Below are 14,773 nucleotides of genomic sequence, written 5' to 3'. Positions count from 1 at the left end.
GAACAACCACAAGGCCAGCGTCGGTGACGACCCGGAGGTGAGCCGGCGTGTGCAAGGGTGTTCTCAGGCGGAGCCCACGCGTGCGCTCGATCCGACATGGCAAATGTCGGACCCCCACCACCTCCCTCCACCACCCTGCCTCTCGGACGGGCTCCTGCTCAACGGGGCCTGTGCGTGGCCTCCCTTTGGGTGGCCCGGCACTGAGCGAGCAGCTTGGGCACAGCCTGGCCGAGGGGTGTGTTAGGATGCGAGGTTACCGACGGCGGCCGGGAGGCAGACGCAGGGACCCGGGAGCGGCTTGTGTTTCTGCCTGGCAGAGGCGGGTTGTCCAAGCGAACCCTTGCCCTCTCCTGGGTGTGGAGGAAGGAAGTCCCGGCCGGCGAGGGGCGGCGCCCGGTGGAGAGGGCGTCAGTTTCCCCTGGAAGCTAACACTTGGGCCCTGACCTGGGGGATGGCGTCCAGAAACGGAGATCTCTTGCTCGGGGCCGTGGTTTTCTTGCATTCTGGGCATAATATCTATTAGAATTTATCTCCAGTCTTCAGGTTTTCCAGCCCCCTTACTCAGGCCAGCTCCCCGCTCTGGGGACACAGCGGCCCCCCCGGCAAGAACCACAGACACGCACTAAAAAGGTGACATTCCGTGTCCACGTCTCGCGGAGCAGGCCCCTGAGCTCGCTTAGAGGGTAAAATGTGAATTTTATTTCTTAAGGGCTTTCTTCTTAACTGGAGAAAATCAAACTCAGCCCAAAAAGGGAAAGATTATCTCAAATCCAGACTTACTGATCTCCCCCCGGGGGCTCTTGTCACGGAGCCCGTCTTCCTCTGCTCTTGGTCGCGGCCCGCCCTGCGTGACAGGTCGTTTCCGGGCTGGCGCACACCGGCTGTGCGCTCGGCTGTGCCTCTGATGCCGCAGGTCCCAGCGGCCGCTGGCGACTCTCCTGAGTCGGCCACCCTCTCCGTGGCTCTGCGTAAGGACAGAAGTGGGCGGGGAGGGGCTTTGCCGGTGTGCACACACCGCCCCGGCCTCCTGCCTCCGAGGCACGGCCAAAGTCTTCCCGTCCTAGACCACGGGTGGCAAACTGTGTCCGTAAGGATCCAGCGAGTAGAAACCTCAGGCTTGTGGGCCCTGTGGCTCCCGAAGCATCTTCTGTGCCCCAAGCCTCCGCCAGACAGAGTGCGAAGGAATTAGCCGGGGTGCGGCGGGGTGTGGGGGGGACAGGGTGCTCTGAGATAACTTTATGGTTGGACACAGAAGTCTGAACTTCCTATAATTTTAACCTGTCATGAAATGTTATTTTTTAGGGTTTGTTTTTTTTTTTTCCTCTTAAAAAAATACGTAAAAACCCATAGCTCATGGCTGTCATTTGCCAACCCCTGTCAGAAAACGTAGGCCCAGCGGAGTGCGTGCCCCAGACCAGGGCTCACCACGTGTCCGGGGACTTGCTCATGAGAAGCCGCCTGGAAGCCCACTTCCCAGGGCCTCCCAGCCCCTCCGAGCACCGCGTCCTTTCGGAAGGACACGTCATTGGAGAGCTCAGAACGCGGTCGGAGGGCTTGTCCCGCACCAGCCCTGCCGCCGGCTCACCGCCGGGGCGTTGCCACTTTCTTACCAAATCTTGCAACCAACTGGCATTCTTGGCAGGTCTGGCTCGTGTTTGCCATGCGGGTGTGATGCCGGCAGCCGAGGGCCTCCACCAGGACCGGACAGCGCCACCTCGTCCCCCCAGTGTCCCAGCTCCGTGCATCCGCGCGGGGGAGCCCTCCCCAGCCGGGTCATACCCCACCACTGAGGCCTGCACGGCTGGGGCCTCCCGGAGACTCTGCCTTTTACCTTCCAGCACAATGTGAGGACTGAGGGGGACTGCCACAGAACAGACAGGGCCAGAGGTCTCTGTAACTGCTTTAATTATTCAAACAATAGAGCACAAAGAGAACAGTTTCAAGTACATTGTGATACACGCTTTTGACAGGAAGAGATATGCACTTAGTCACGAGGGAGGCGGCCGCGACACCGCGTGGACACTTTGCACAGACTCTCCACCCCACGCACCCAGAGGGCGCCGTGGACGCCGCGTCCCCTGGGAGCGGACCGCGCCCTCTGGTGCCCGTATCGGCTTTCCCTACGGCGTGGCTCCCTTTTCTCGGCCACAAGACGGAGGATTCTGAATGTGAAAGTGGGTGAGCAGCTGTGGACGCGGAGCAGGGAGGGCAGGGCAGCAGTGAGAGGGGCCGCCACCGCTCCTGACTGGGGGGTCAGGCCAGGGTGCCCCCGCACTGGTGGTCCCCAACAGATGGGTCCCTTGGGACCTGGCCCGCGCACCCATGCTCCCTTGGGCCGAGCAGGCTGACCGCTAATGAGTCCGGCAATCCACGAAGCCAGAGCTATTGGGGATGCCAGGGCTAGACTCAGAACGGGATGGTCAACAGAGCTGAAAGCGCCAAATTCCACCAGGGACCGCGAACCTCACCCCTGCCAACCACCTAGAAGACCAAAGGAAAGTCTGACAGACACAAACCGAGGACCACTCCTGGCTGGAGGGCCCGGCCCCATGGAAGCCGGCAGAGGGCAGGCTCCAGGGTGTGGGCCGGGCCCCCTGGCCCCAGTGCTGTCCTTCCAGGCCCACCGCCTCCTGGAAGAGGTCCAGCACGCTGGACCCGCCACATAGCAGCCTTGGGGGCCTGTGCTTCTGGCTGAGGATGCCACCCCAGGCCCAGCCTTATGCACAGCATCTCCAGCCCCTGGCCGAAGCCGTCGGGCTCTGTTCTGCTCCCGGGACCCAAACCAGACAGGCTGAAGGTGCTCGCAGGCCGGGTTCCCACGCAGCCTCCCTCCCAGAGCTGAGCCTGCTCACACACTAGGCCCAAAGCACACTTCGGGACAGTAGCCTCTGATGCACCAGAACGCTGAGAGTGACAGCCAAGGGCCGAGCCCCTCAGCCGAGTCTCTAACACAAGCCAAGCATGAGGACTTCTCCCTGCAGATGCAGCTGACCTGGGGCACCGGCCACACGGTGCCCACTGAAATGGGTCCGTACCCTAGGGAGGAAAGTCTACACCGAACAACCACTCCAGACAGACGGCTTGGACTCGACGACACCAATGTGGCCCAAGGACCCCAGCAGCCCAGAGACGAGCAGCTGCGACTGCGCGGGGTGGGGTGTGGGCCCCCCGCCCCGGGAGCAGGTGCAGAATGTGCGCTTCTCAGTGGATCTGCCACAGGGTCCCGGGGGGGGGGGCTCAGAGAAGGTCAACACTTGGCCCTCTCCTTGGGGACCCATCTGGAAATGGCACCCCCAGACTTCACAAAGCAGTTAGGGGCCTCCTCCCTTCGAGGCCAGAGGACCAGGCTCTCCAAGTGGGGGCCACCCAGGGGAGGGCACGAGGTCTGCCGAAAAGTACATGGAGCGCGGGGAGAGGGTTCCGGGCTGGGGGGTGAGAGCGGCACGGCTCCCGCACACAGCATCCCAGCCTCTGGAGTGCCCAGACACCCTCCCAGGACAAACAGGAACAGAGCTGAGGTCCCTCCAGCGGTGAGAATAAACAAGCTGGTCTGGTTTCCTACTTTGGTTTCCTACTTAAGCTGATCTGAATTCACAGTATAAGCAACACATCTAAAGGTCACACTGGGCACTCCTGTCAGCACCAGGTTTCCCAGACAAAGAAGCCAGAATAGAAAAGAAAACGTGGCCGCGACAGGAGTTCTTAGTTATTACATACTAACCAGTCTGTGCGTGGCACATTTTATTTCTATAAAACTATTACAAAATATTCAAAAATACATTTTAGTAAATTTACAGCAGTAATTTCTCAATTTATTAATGCAAAAACATCCTTTGTTTTTCTCTGTACAAACTACAGGCTCCATTCTTGTGGGCTTATCACTATGTGCGCTTTTAAAAAATATTATTTTCTAATAAATTCTTTGAAGTTAAAAATAACAGAGTTCTTCCAGTTTGTCCAAAAAAAGAAAAAAAAAGAAAAAAAGAAAAGAAGAGAAAAAAAGAAACACGGTGTGTGTGTGTGTGTGTGCGCGTGTGTGTGTGTGTGTGTGTGTGTGTGTGTAACAGTCTTGACTTCCAAGAACATGGCCAAAATGGAAATGATGGAGCAAATATTAACCGTTGAAGACATACAGGAGGTGGCTGTTACACTGGAAACTAGTTAAATTAAAATAATATATTTTCATATTTTACACTATTTCAAAAATGAAATGTCATTCAGTTAAGTATTGATCTCTCAAAAAATCTAATTTACAATTCTGTGTATAAAAATATAATTTGTGGACCCCCATGAAGCATGTTTCAGTTTACTCTTGCCGAAAAGCAGGCGTGGGAAGGAGGAGTGCAGAGTGCAGAGTTTTGCTTTCTGAAAGTCAGGGCGAGGGACGTGTAGAAAAATAGACTCTGAGCGGGTCGCTTGGCCTCACAAAATAATCTTTCCCCCGTGAGTACAGTTCACATGATAATAATAAATTATCCGAGAAACAAACTATTTAAGGCTCTTGAAGGTCCGGTTCATATTATTTAAAACATCTATTCATACCAAACAAATAAATAGCCAGGAGAGGTGAAAAAAAAATAACCAAAATAAAACAACCAAAAAATTCAAAAAAATATATATAAACTAAGCACGACGACAAGACTTCCCGGGGTCTCTGTTTCCTTATAGTCTACTTTGGACTGTCCTACTTTATTATTATTATTAATTATTATTATAATTAAAGTCTCATTCCGTGCGCTTTTCCGTGTGTCCTTTGCTGTTCCTCGCTGTCGCGCCCCCCGCCCCCCGCCCCCTCCCGCCCCCGCGCCCTCCCCGGCTCCCCGGCCTTCAGCTGGACGGGACCGCCATGCCCAGCGGGTGCAGGGCCTCGCTGTCCAGCAACCAGGTGCCTATTTGGTAGAGAAGCTGCGAGTACCAGTGGATGCCCGCGGCGCCCGGCGCGTCGGCCGCCCCCGGCGCGGGGAGGGGCAGGTGGCCGCCGCCCCCGCTGTGGCCGTCGCCGCCGGGGCCGTCCCCGCCGCGGTCCGTGCGCGCGGGCGCCAGCACGGCCAGGAGCGCGTGCGCCAGGCGGAAGGGCGCGAAGGCCCGATGCGCCCAGCCGTGCTCCTCGATGACCGCGTAGCACGACGCCAGCACCCGGTTGATGAGGATGGTGCCCTGCGCCGTGAGCGGCGCGTACGCGCCCGTGGCCTCCTCGCGCAGCGTCACGCTGTGCACCGCGGCCGGCAGGAGCCGGCGACCCCCGCCGCCCTCGGCCACCACGTACACCAGCTGGCCCGGGCGCACGCGGCTGGCGAAGAGCGCCCGGCGCCCCGGCGCGGCCCCCGGCGGCGGCCCCGCGCCCGCCCGCGCCTCCGGCTCCGCGGCCGCCGAGTCGTTGTGCGGCGCGACGAACAGCAGGTGCGCGGCGGTGAGCAGCAGGCGCTCGCGCGGCTCCCGCGTCTCGATCACGTAGAAGACCTTCTTGGCGCCGTCGTCGCGGTCCAGGAAGGTGAGGAAGTCGCTGTAGAGCAGCCGGCCCTGGTCGTCGGCCGCCAGCACGCGGTCCCCGGGGCGCAGCTCCCGCACCAGCTTGGTGCCGCCCTGCTCCAGGTGCACCGTGGCCGAGCCCGGGAAGCAGCCGCCGGACTTGGCCGCCACCGAATTCTCTGCGGGGGTTGCAGGAGGGAGAGAAGAGGGGACAGGGTGGTGAGCGCCCACGGGCAGGCAGGAGCGGGGCAGGGGCGCGCGCGGCCCCGGGGAGCCCCGGGCAGAGAGCGCCCCCGCGGGTGCGGCCCGCCTCGCTCCCGCAGCCCCACCGCCTCGGTGACAAAGTTCAGACGCAGACGCATTCCTCCACGGCGCTCTTGGGGCGGACCGGCCGCGACGAGGGTCGGCCGGCGTCTCCGGCGGGAGGCCCGTTGCACTCCTTCCCTTCCGCCACCCGCCCGCCCAGCCCCTGGCTCGGCGCACCCCCGACCTCGCCCTGAGTTCGCGGGCTGTTTGCTCTGCACTTGGATTCCTCCGGAAGCCTCCTTGAGCTCCCTCGGGCGCGGGGTGGGGGGCACCTCCTTCCTTCCCTCGGGTCCCCGCACCCCCGCTCCCGCGCGCGCCCCGCACCCCGGCCGAGCCGCGGGGACCCGTCCCCTGCCCGCCCCCCGGCGCCCAGCCCCGCCGGGGGGCCTTGGCGCGGCCGGTGGCAGGGCACCGGGGGGCGGGGGCCGGGGTGGAAAATAGCTGCGGTCGTTGTGGCAACTGGACAAACATTCCAGGGACCGGCCGAGGTGCGAAAACCCCGGGCTGCTGTGCGTCTCGTAATTAAAATCCCATGAAGGGCCCAGCATTGTCGCGCTCTCGGCGATCAACGGGAGACACTCTTGGGAGGGGGCGACTTCCCTCGCCCTCCCTCTCTCGCCGCCCCTCCCTATTTGCTCAGGTGCGCCCCTCCCCGCCCCCCGCCGTCCGCGGGGCTCTCCGGGCCGGGCCCCACAGGCTCTGTTTGCACAGCCCGGCCTCTCGCCGGCTCTCAGGACGCGTATTTGAATTTTAAATGGCGGGGCCTGCTCCGGGCGCGGGCAGCCGCCGGTTCTCAAGGCCCCCGGACTCCCCGCTTTCCCGAGCCCTCGGTCGCGCTCTGAGGCTCCCCGTCCCGAGGACAATGGCGGGAGCGGGGCGGGGAGCGGGGGCCGCGGAGGAGGGGCGGGGAGGGCTCCGCATTCCGATCCCCGGGATCATGCGTTCCGCAAACAGAGAGGCCGGAGAGAATCTTCTGCCGGAATCACGGAGGGTTTTTAATCTTCTCATCGGTTTCTGCGGCATGAAGTGCGGGCCTGGCCGCTGGAGGCCCGCCGGCGCCCCCCGGAATGCGACCCGGGGCGCGGGCAAGCCGGAGTCGTCCAGTCGCACGACCCTGCTTGACACGCAGCGCCCCGCGGCCCGCCCGCGCGCGCCGAATGCCGATGAGCGGCTCCGCGCCCCCCACCCCCCGGGGCTGCCCTCCCCGGCCCGGAGTCCCGGTCCCCGCGCGGGAGTCCCGGTCCCCGCGCGGGATCACCGCCGCTCACTTGCGAGGAGACCTCTAGGGACCCCCGCCAGGGGGACCCCGCGGGCAGGTTGGCCCAGGAGGGGGCCGCGCGCCCGGGGAGCGCAACCGCGAGGTCCCGAGAAGGGCGCGTCCGGGGGGCCTCCCGCCGCGGAGCCCCGCGAAGTGGGGGCACCGCTTGCCCGTGCCCCCATCTCTGGCTTGAAGCCCAGCCGGCCCCCCGCCGCCCCTTCCACACCTTTTCTTCTCTGTTGTGATACGAAACCACTATTTTCCTTCCCTACCAAGTGTGTCTTGACACCTTGGAAGTGTTTTTCTACTAACACATGCTGCTAAGACAGTTCAGGAGACAAGTAGGCAACGCGGCGGGGGGCTGCGGGGAAGGCACGGGGCCTCCGAAGTTCACCGGAACTGCTCTGCTGAAGGCACCGGCTTCGGCGGGAAGACCGCAGAGAGAGCCTGGGAGCTGGGAGGTCTGCCGTGGGTGCCCAGCCTTCCCGGCTCGGCTGTTCCCCGCCAGCGACAGCGTGTGGCGGTGTAGGCCCAGGCAAGCCACCAGCACAGGGCCGGCTGCCTGCCGCCAGCAGACCCCGTCCTGCTCCTGACCCCCGCCTGCGGCTCAGGCCACCCCAGCGGGCTCCTAATCAGGACCGACGCTCGTGGCTCTCGGCCTCCAGATGCTGGCAGCGGTAGCCGCGCGTTCGGTACCTCCCACCAGACCTCTCCCCAGAGGCTTAGCCGGCCAGTTAGTGTCAGGTTAGTGTCCACAGACCCTCAGCAGGGAGGAAAGAGGGCCAGGGGCTTACACCTGGGCAGACCCTCCTGGGCTGATTCTTCAGCCTTAAACAAGAGGAACAATCTCGGCCAGACCTGGCCACCAGTGCCCCAGGAAGATTCCTTCCCCCATCTTCCCTGTCTCCACCACCTGTGGGGGGGCGGGGGGCCTCCGGAAACGGGGTGGGGGAGGTTCAGGAAGCCACATGCCCTCCACATCTGGGCTTGGAGCCCCTCGGGCCTCTGCAGCTCAAAGGTAGAGGCAGTCCCCCACTTCTACAGGCTGTGACCCCACACCGGACACACGAGTTATCCCCTGGGTCCAGCCCTCCCTGCGCCTCCTGCTTCCCCCCAGCCCACAAGCATTTGTCTCTTGCCCTTGGATCCCACCATGGGGCACCATGGCCACAAGTCAGGGGCAGCTCTGGAGCTGTCAGGTGGCTGGGTGGGGAGGCTCTGCGGGCACCGGGTGGGGGCGTGGGGAAGGCCGGGTCCGCCACCTCACCTGCTTTCACGGAACAGTGGATGTGGGCTTTGGACTCGTAGTACACCCAGTCGAAGCCGGCCTCCACGGCCAGGCGCGCCAGCATGCCGTACTTGCTGCGGTCACGGTCCGATGTGGTGATGTCCACGGCGCGGCCCTCATAGTGCAGCGACTCCTCCGAGTGGTGGCCATCTTCGTCCCAGCCCTCGGTCACCCGCAGCTTCACGCCGGGCCACTGGTTCATCACCGAGATGGCCAAGGCATTCAGCTTGTCCTTACACCTCTGCGGAGAGAAGGGGGTCCCAGCGGACATTAGTCCTGGGTCCGCCGCCCACCCCGGTCCCCACAGGGTCTGCCTGGCCCAGTCCCTGAGGATGAGGGCTCCGTGGACAAGTAGGGGGACAAGGCCTGGGAGACCCTCAGCTCACTTGGCGGAGGTGCACTAGGGGCGAGGGCAGGGCTGCGCCTGCTGGAGGCACCAGTGCTCTCACGGCCCACGCAGGGCCTGTCTCCAGATCGGAGCCGGCAGAGAGCCTAGCGCGGGGCCAGAGGAGGAGATGACATCTTTTGAGACAAGTGAACTGCGTGTGTCTCAGACTGGGCCTGCTGGGCCTGCCAGGTGCCGCCCCCCCAGTGGCTCACTCCTGGCCAGAGATGCCCTCCACTCCCATCCTGCCCCTCTCCCGGCCCCCTGTCTCCACACCGGGGCAAGGCTCCACCCTTGGGCCCAGCCCAGCTCCCTCAGCAGGAGGCCGGACAGAGGCCCCGGTGCGACTTAGCAGAAATAAAGGACCCGGTGGTGGTCGCTTCTTGCAGAGTGAGAAGCCTTGGGTTATCTCTGGGCCCTCCCACTTCGCCCTGTGCCTATCTGAGCCCTGGATCCTGCCTAAGGGCGGGAGGGAGGTGGGAAGCTGGAGCCGCAGGGAGGGGGCGGGAGGGGGCCCAAGTGAAAGGCAAGCAGGTGAGTTATGATTTTCAGAGTGGGCCAGGCCTGCCGACAGACATTCTTTATCTGGACGGCCACATTCCTTTTCTCCATAGCCCTCTTTTCTTGGGCTTTTCTGTGGTCTGATTGTGTCTCTTGTTGTCCTTAACCTGTTCCCTTCCCCCGCTCTGGTTTTCTGGGCCCCAGAGCAGAATGGCGTCCTGCAAGTTTGAAGAGCAAACTTAAGAGGCGGAGGGAGGGCGCGGGAGGGGGCGGGGTGTGAGGGGTGGGGGATGGGGAGCCAGAGAGGCCCGAGGCCTCAGAACCTTTGGGGAGTACCCCCCCACCCCAGCCGGGAGGAAGCTGCGGGGGCTGTGCTGGCGGAGAAACACTGAATGCGCAGGACACGGGCGAGGGCCGAGGGGAACTCGGGGTTGGGGGAGCCTCCCCTGTACTTCTCGGGTCCCATTCGGAGAAGGGTGCAAGAGAAAGCAGCCGTTTGTAGTTGGCGTGTGTGTTTGCAGGAGCTCGCTCCCGGGGAGTGTCCAGTGGCGCTGGGGTGCGGGGTTCAAAGGGGGGAATTGGTGGCGGGACCAGGAAGAGCCAGACCCAGGGCCCGCGGGGCAACCTCAGGCTGACCTCCGCCGAGGGTAGGGCTGATCCCCGCCAGGGCCGTGGAGCCCCAGAAGCAGGGTGGACAGACGACTCGGTGGAGGACCCTCCTAGCAGGCTGGGGGCTTCCGACCAGCGGGCAGGGAGCTCCGGCTGCTGCTGCTGTCCGCGCTCTGTGGGGTGTGTCGGAGGGCACGAAAACCGGCCGCACGGTCGTGGAGTTAAACAGACAACAAATGAGGGGGGGGCGGCGGCTAGGGGGGCCCTGCTAACAGGTCGGCGCTGGCAAGGTTTCTGGGCCCGCCAGCAGTTTTCTGTAATAATAATAATAATAATAATAATAATAATAATAATAATAATGATAAAGTCGGAAGGGCAGAGTTTGAGTGAGGTCATCTCGAGGACTGAACGCGTTTTACATGAAAATCAGTCAGTAAACCAGGGTCAGTTCCGAGCCGGGCGGGAGGCCGGCCGCGCAGGCGCACACGGCCGACACGCGCACGCACACCGCCCGCGTCCCGGGCCCCGCCGCAGCCCCGCTCCCTTATTCTGGGGATCAGATGAAGCCTCCACGGCTCTCCGCGGGGCAGCTTGGCGAGGGGAGGGCGGGATGGGGAGGCCACGTTCCGGCCCCCACCGCCCGGAGCTGCGCCCCCAGGGCACGAGGTGCAGGGCCCCAGGCGAGGAGCCCCAGGCCGAGCCAGGCCCCAGCGGCGCCTCGCTCCCCGCGCGCCCTCCCCGGGCTCCCCCAGGCGTGGCGCGGCCGCGGCCCGGTGCCTGCAGGACGCTGTGCGCCCGGCCGGCGGGAGAGGCGCGGGGCCCAGGCCGGCTAGCGATTCACTGGGTCGTGCGCCGCGAATCCGGCCCGGCTCCCTGCGGCCACCGTCAAGCGCAGCGGGGCCGCCGGGCCGGGCTTCTGGGCGTTGGAGTCCAAGGTGGTCCCCGCGTCTAAGCCACCTCTCCGGTCTCCGCAGCAGCCCCACGTGCCCAGAAGCCCTGGCAGGACTGTCACCGCCAACGGCCGCCAGGCTTTCCCGGTGCGGGGGAGGGGTGTCCCGACTTCAAAAGAGACCCCCCCCATTCCCCACACACCTGTCTCCACGCCCCTGCCCCCAGTCTGGGAAATAGGACCCCTCCTATCCAAACAGGAACACCCTCCTCGAACCCTCCCCTGAGCGCCGGGCCGGCCACGCACACAGAAATCTACTCGGCGTGGCGTCCCCGGCTGTCCCTCCCGCGGCCCTCAGGCCCTGCCCCGGCGGCCGCCTCCTGCCCCCGGAGCCCCCCGGCCGCCGCGCCCGCGCCTGGCACCCGCGCCTGCGGGGCGAGCGTGTCTGTCTGCGCTTCCCCCTCTCCGAGTTAATATTAACCAGGAGCTCCTGCGTTCCAGAACTGCTCTGAAAGTTCCACCGGGGACGGTCTTGCCATGGTTGAGGGACTTGGGCGGCAGTCACGTTAGGGAGACAGACAGGAGAGGCGCGGAGGGACGGCCAGCCCGGGGACGAGGGACGCGCGCCCCCAGGGCAGAAGCTGGGTGCTGGTGTGAAGCGTGGGGCCAGCGGGGGAACAGGTCCCCGAGGAGCGCTGAGCTCCTGTGGCCGGGGAGGCGTTCCCCGCCTCACCCCTTCGCCCCGGCCCTGCCCTTCACCCCCAGTCCGCCGCCCCCGCCCCGACCCTTAGAGCCCGGGAAGAAGCGAGGGCGGGAGTGGGTGACCCGCAGGGCGCCGGGCAGCACGCCCCACCGGCCACCCGCGTTTTCAGGGGACATCTGCGGGGTGCGCGACACAATCCTGGCCCGGCTCTCCCCACCCCACCCCCACGTCGGCTGCCCCTCCCCCGTCCTTTTGTGCTGGGAATGGGAATGGCCACTGCCTAAGGGAAAAAAAGTATTTGTTTTCGTTTCGTTCGTCTGAGGGAAGTTGACAGAAGGTCAGAAGTTCAAATGCTGCCAGCGCGCGCGGCGGCCAGAGTGGCCGGCGCGGGGTCGCTCGGCCGTGGGTCCCCGGCGGGCGGCCGGAAGAGGGACCGGGGCCGGGGGCTCGGCGGGGCCGCCAGGCCGGAGGTTCCGCGCTGCGCCCCCGGCGACCCCGACCGTGCCGGCCGTCGGAGCCCCCGCGGCCCCGGCCCGCGCCCAGCACCGCAGCCCCGGCCGCGGGGACCGCTCGCCCCGGAGGAAGGGGCGCCGAGGTGCGGCCGCCAGGGTGCGCGGCTCCGCGCGCTCGCGGCTTCGCGACCTGCGGCGGGACCCGGGGGCCCCTCGCCGGCGTCGGCCCCGCGCGGCAACCCCGCGCGCACGCCGACCCCGCGGGCTCGGGGACCTCCGCCGCACCCCCCACCGCCCCGCCGCCTTCCCGGCCTCGCCTCCCGCTGTCCCCGGTTCCGAGGGACTCCGGGAAGGCCGCCCCCCGCGCGCGGGCATCGAGGGGACCCCGGTCGGAGAAGTCCCCGCAGCCGGCCGCGCCCCCGGCGCCCCGCGGCCTGCGCCGAGTTCATTGTCGCTCGCGCCGCTCGCGGGCACAGGCGCGCGTCCACACTCGCGGCCGGATTTAAGGTGGTCGCGAGCAGATGCGAGCGCGGGGAGGGGGGCGGCCGACAAGGAGCCGGTGGTCGGCTCCCTCGGGCCCTTCCGCCCGCTCCGGCCGGCTGCGCGTCTCCTTCCCCCGGCCTGGCCGCCCCAATCCGGCTGGGACGCGAGCGGTCCGGAGGGGGCTCCCCGCCCCGCCATCCCGCCCACCCTCCCCTGTACTTGCGCCCGGCCGCCGCTGCTCCGCCAGCTGCGGTGCGCTCCGAGCCCGGCAGATAGGACTTGGCTGTTTTAATAGGGCAATAAAAAGGATGTTGACCTATATTTGCCAGGAAGTCCATTTCTAGCTCAGTTCTACGTGCCTGGAGTTTCAGAAAGTCTACGGTTGGCGGCGAGACCGGCAGCCGGAAGGCTCGAGCAGAGGTGCGGAGGGAGGGGGCGCGAGTTGGCTCGGGTGCTCCGTCCTAGCCCCCTCCCGCTCACACCGAGGCGCTCCTCGCTGCGTGCCCGCAGGTTGGCCCGAGTGATGCAACGCCGGGAAGTTCTAAGTCCCTCCCCTCAAGGACCGCGGCCCGGGGGGAATGGACGCGCATCCTTAAAGAAATATCAATACGTTCACACTCTGATGGGCACCGCTGCCCGGGGTGCGCCGGGAGTGGAGCTGTGCGAGGCACTCAGGGACCAGGCGGCGCCTGGGGAGCCCCGGCCTTTTGTCAGCACGGCCTCCTGCGTTTCCCACTGAGCGTCTTTGGTGGGGGGCGCGGGGTGGGCGTGCGGGTGGGAAAGGAGAGCACAGCGGGGAAGGGAAGGCGCGAGCTCCCCGGCCTCCTGCCCAAGGCTGCATTTGTACAGTGACCTGGAAGCCACTTTATGTGTAGGGGGCTTTCTGCCCCCCTCCCGCCATGCCCATTCCCAGCTGGGGAGGGCCGTGATGCCCCCGGAGCCCAGGTCTCCCCAAGTTAGGAGCCAGAGCTGAGGCAGGATGGGAAGGCCATCCCAGCAGGACAGTGCAGATCAGGGCCACGGGTGGACCACACCTGCCATCCTGACCCCCACCCCATCCTAAACTTCTCCCGCTGGACCCCTCACCTCCGTTCCCCTCGGGGAAGAGGCAGGGGTGGCGGCCGGCAGGTGGGTGGGGAGGGAGAGGGCCAAGTCGCCCTGCGATCGGCCGGAGGAGCCGGCAGACTCGGTCTGAGCGGCTCGCACACAGCCCCCCCCCGTGAAAGCAGCACATTGCACGCCCGGCGCTGGGTTTCTACCTGAGTCATCAGCCGGTCCGCTCCTGTGTTTTCTTCATCCTTAAATATGATGTCGGGGTTGTAATTGGGGGTGAGTTCCTTAAATCGCTCCGAGTTTCTCGAGATCTTCCCTTCGTATCTTCCACTGGCCCCTAGGGTCTTCTCAGCCACGTTGGGGATAAACTGCTTGTAGGCTAAAGGGGTCAGCTTTTTGGGGTGCCGCCTCTTCCCAAATCCCCTGCCGGGTCCGCACGCCAGCCCCGGGCACAGCAGCAGCGCGGAGACGAGCACCGCCAGCAGACGTCTCCCCAGCGGCAGCATCTTGTCCGCGGCGCCCAGCGCCTTCCACGCCGTCCCCGCGCGGGGCTGTGTGCGCGGGTGCGAGCGCGTGTGCCTGTGTGCCGGGGCGCCGGGGCTTGCGCTCGCCCTTCCTCGCTCGGCTCGCTGCTGGCTCCCTCGCTCGCTGCCTGGCTCTTTCTCTTCCTATATAACCTCGCCCGCCGCGGCTGCGGGAGACTGGCCACCGATCCCCACCCAGACGGGGGCTGGCACGGCAGGCTGCTGGTCGCTGATAACGGAACACATCGGAGTTGGGGCTGAAGACAGCAATCAAAAGACAAAAAGAGTCTGATTTTAAATGGTAGCAAGCCGAGAGAGCTTGCGAGACAGGCTGCCCTCCGTGCTATATTATAGCCAGCAGGGGCGGATCTGATTGGCCAAAGCAGCGCAAGCTTGTCTTCTGATATTTAACCCTAAAAAAGACTAAATTTTTTTTCCTGCTGCTGCAGTTGCTTTATTTTCACCTGAAGTCTTTGAGTTAAAAAAAAAAAAATCTTTCCGGAGACAAAGGTGGGCGGGAGGGAGGAGGCACAGGCTCCGTAGGACAACACCCACTTACCCCTGCTTTGTGCGGGGCGTGTGTTCCCCCTTCCCTGTCTCCAGAATGGTAGGTGCTTCAGTTAAAACCAACTTAAGTTTTAAAGGACAGTCTAGACCCCCCCCCCCTTCCCAAGCTTTGGTCATCAAACAAATATTCTCTCAAATGTTTGAGGGCCAGAGCTGCCCAGGTCCTATTTAAACGTTGTTGTTGTTGTTTTGTTTTTTGTTTTGTTTTCCCAGAGACTTTATCCTGCAGGCCAGGGCTCCCTGCATTTTAAAGACAGAGGGTCTGTGCCCCTCCCGCACATTCAAC

General features: G+C 64.3%; 1 protein-coding gene across 6 annotated transcripts; it reads right to left on the bottom strand.

Annotated features, from left to right (window-relative positions):
- Window positions 1-3,993: 3,993 nt before the first annotated feature.
- SHH (sonic hedgehog signaling molecule) lies at window positions 3,994-14,368 on the bottom strand. Of its 6 annotated transcripts, none has more exons than XM_032305348.1 (3): window positions 13,603-14,368; window positions 8,301-8,562; window positions 3,994-5,648 (listed from the first exon to the last, which is right to left on the bottom strand). In XM_032305348.1, exons 1-3 carry the CDS (start codon window positions 13,900-13,902, stop codon window positions 4,828-4,830), a joined length of 1,383 nt encoding a protein of 460 aa, XP_032161239.1. In that variant the 5' UTR covers window positions 13,903-14,368; the 3' UTR covers window positions 3,994-4,827. The 6 variants fall into 6 exon arrangements, with proteins under 6 accessions (XP_032161239.1, XP_032161240.1, XP_032161242.1 ...); XM_032305349.1 differs by lacking the exon at window positions 13,603-14,368 and adding an exon at window positions 12,660-12,859; XM_032305351.1 differs by lacking the exon at window positions 13,603-14,368 and adding an exon at window positions 12,703-12,859.
- Between the last annotated feature and the right edge of the window lie 405 nt (window positions 14,369-14,773).

Source organism: Mustela erminea, chromosome 11 (assembly GCF_009829155.1).
Source record: "Mustela erminea isolate mMusErm1 chromosome 11, mMusErm1.Pri, whole genome shotgun sequence".
In the NCBI taxonomy this organism is placed as follows: domain Eukaryota; kingdom Metazoa; phylum Chordata; class Mammalia; order Carnivora; family Mustelidae; genus Mustela; species Mustela erminea.
The sequence above is the reverse complement of the archived record's forward strand: the minus strand, read 5'-3'. Positions and strand labels throughout refer to the sequence as shown.

What these genes read in the sequence shown, in the direction of transcription:
- SHH (XM_032305348.1), bottom strand. Translation starts at nt 13,902, where the DNA reads ATGCTGCCGCTGGGGAGACGTCTGCTGGCGGTGCTCGTCTCCGCGCTG. An exon ending in CGGACCGGCTGATGACTCAG is followed by an intron (nt 8,563 to 13,602) that starts GTAGAAACCCAG and finishes TTCTCTCCGCAG; the next exon opens with AGGTGTAAGGACAAGCTGAA. An exon ending in CCACTGTTCCGTGAAAGCAG is followed by an intron (nt 5,649 to 8,300) that starts GTGAGGTGGCGG and finishes CAACCCCCGCAG; the next exon opens with AGAATTCGGTGGCGGCCAAG.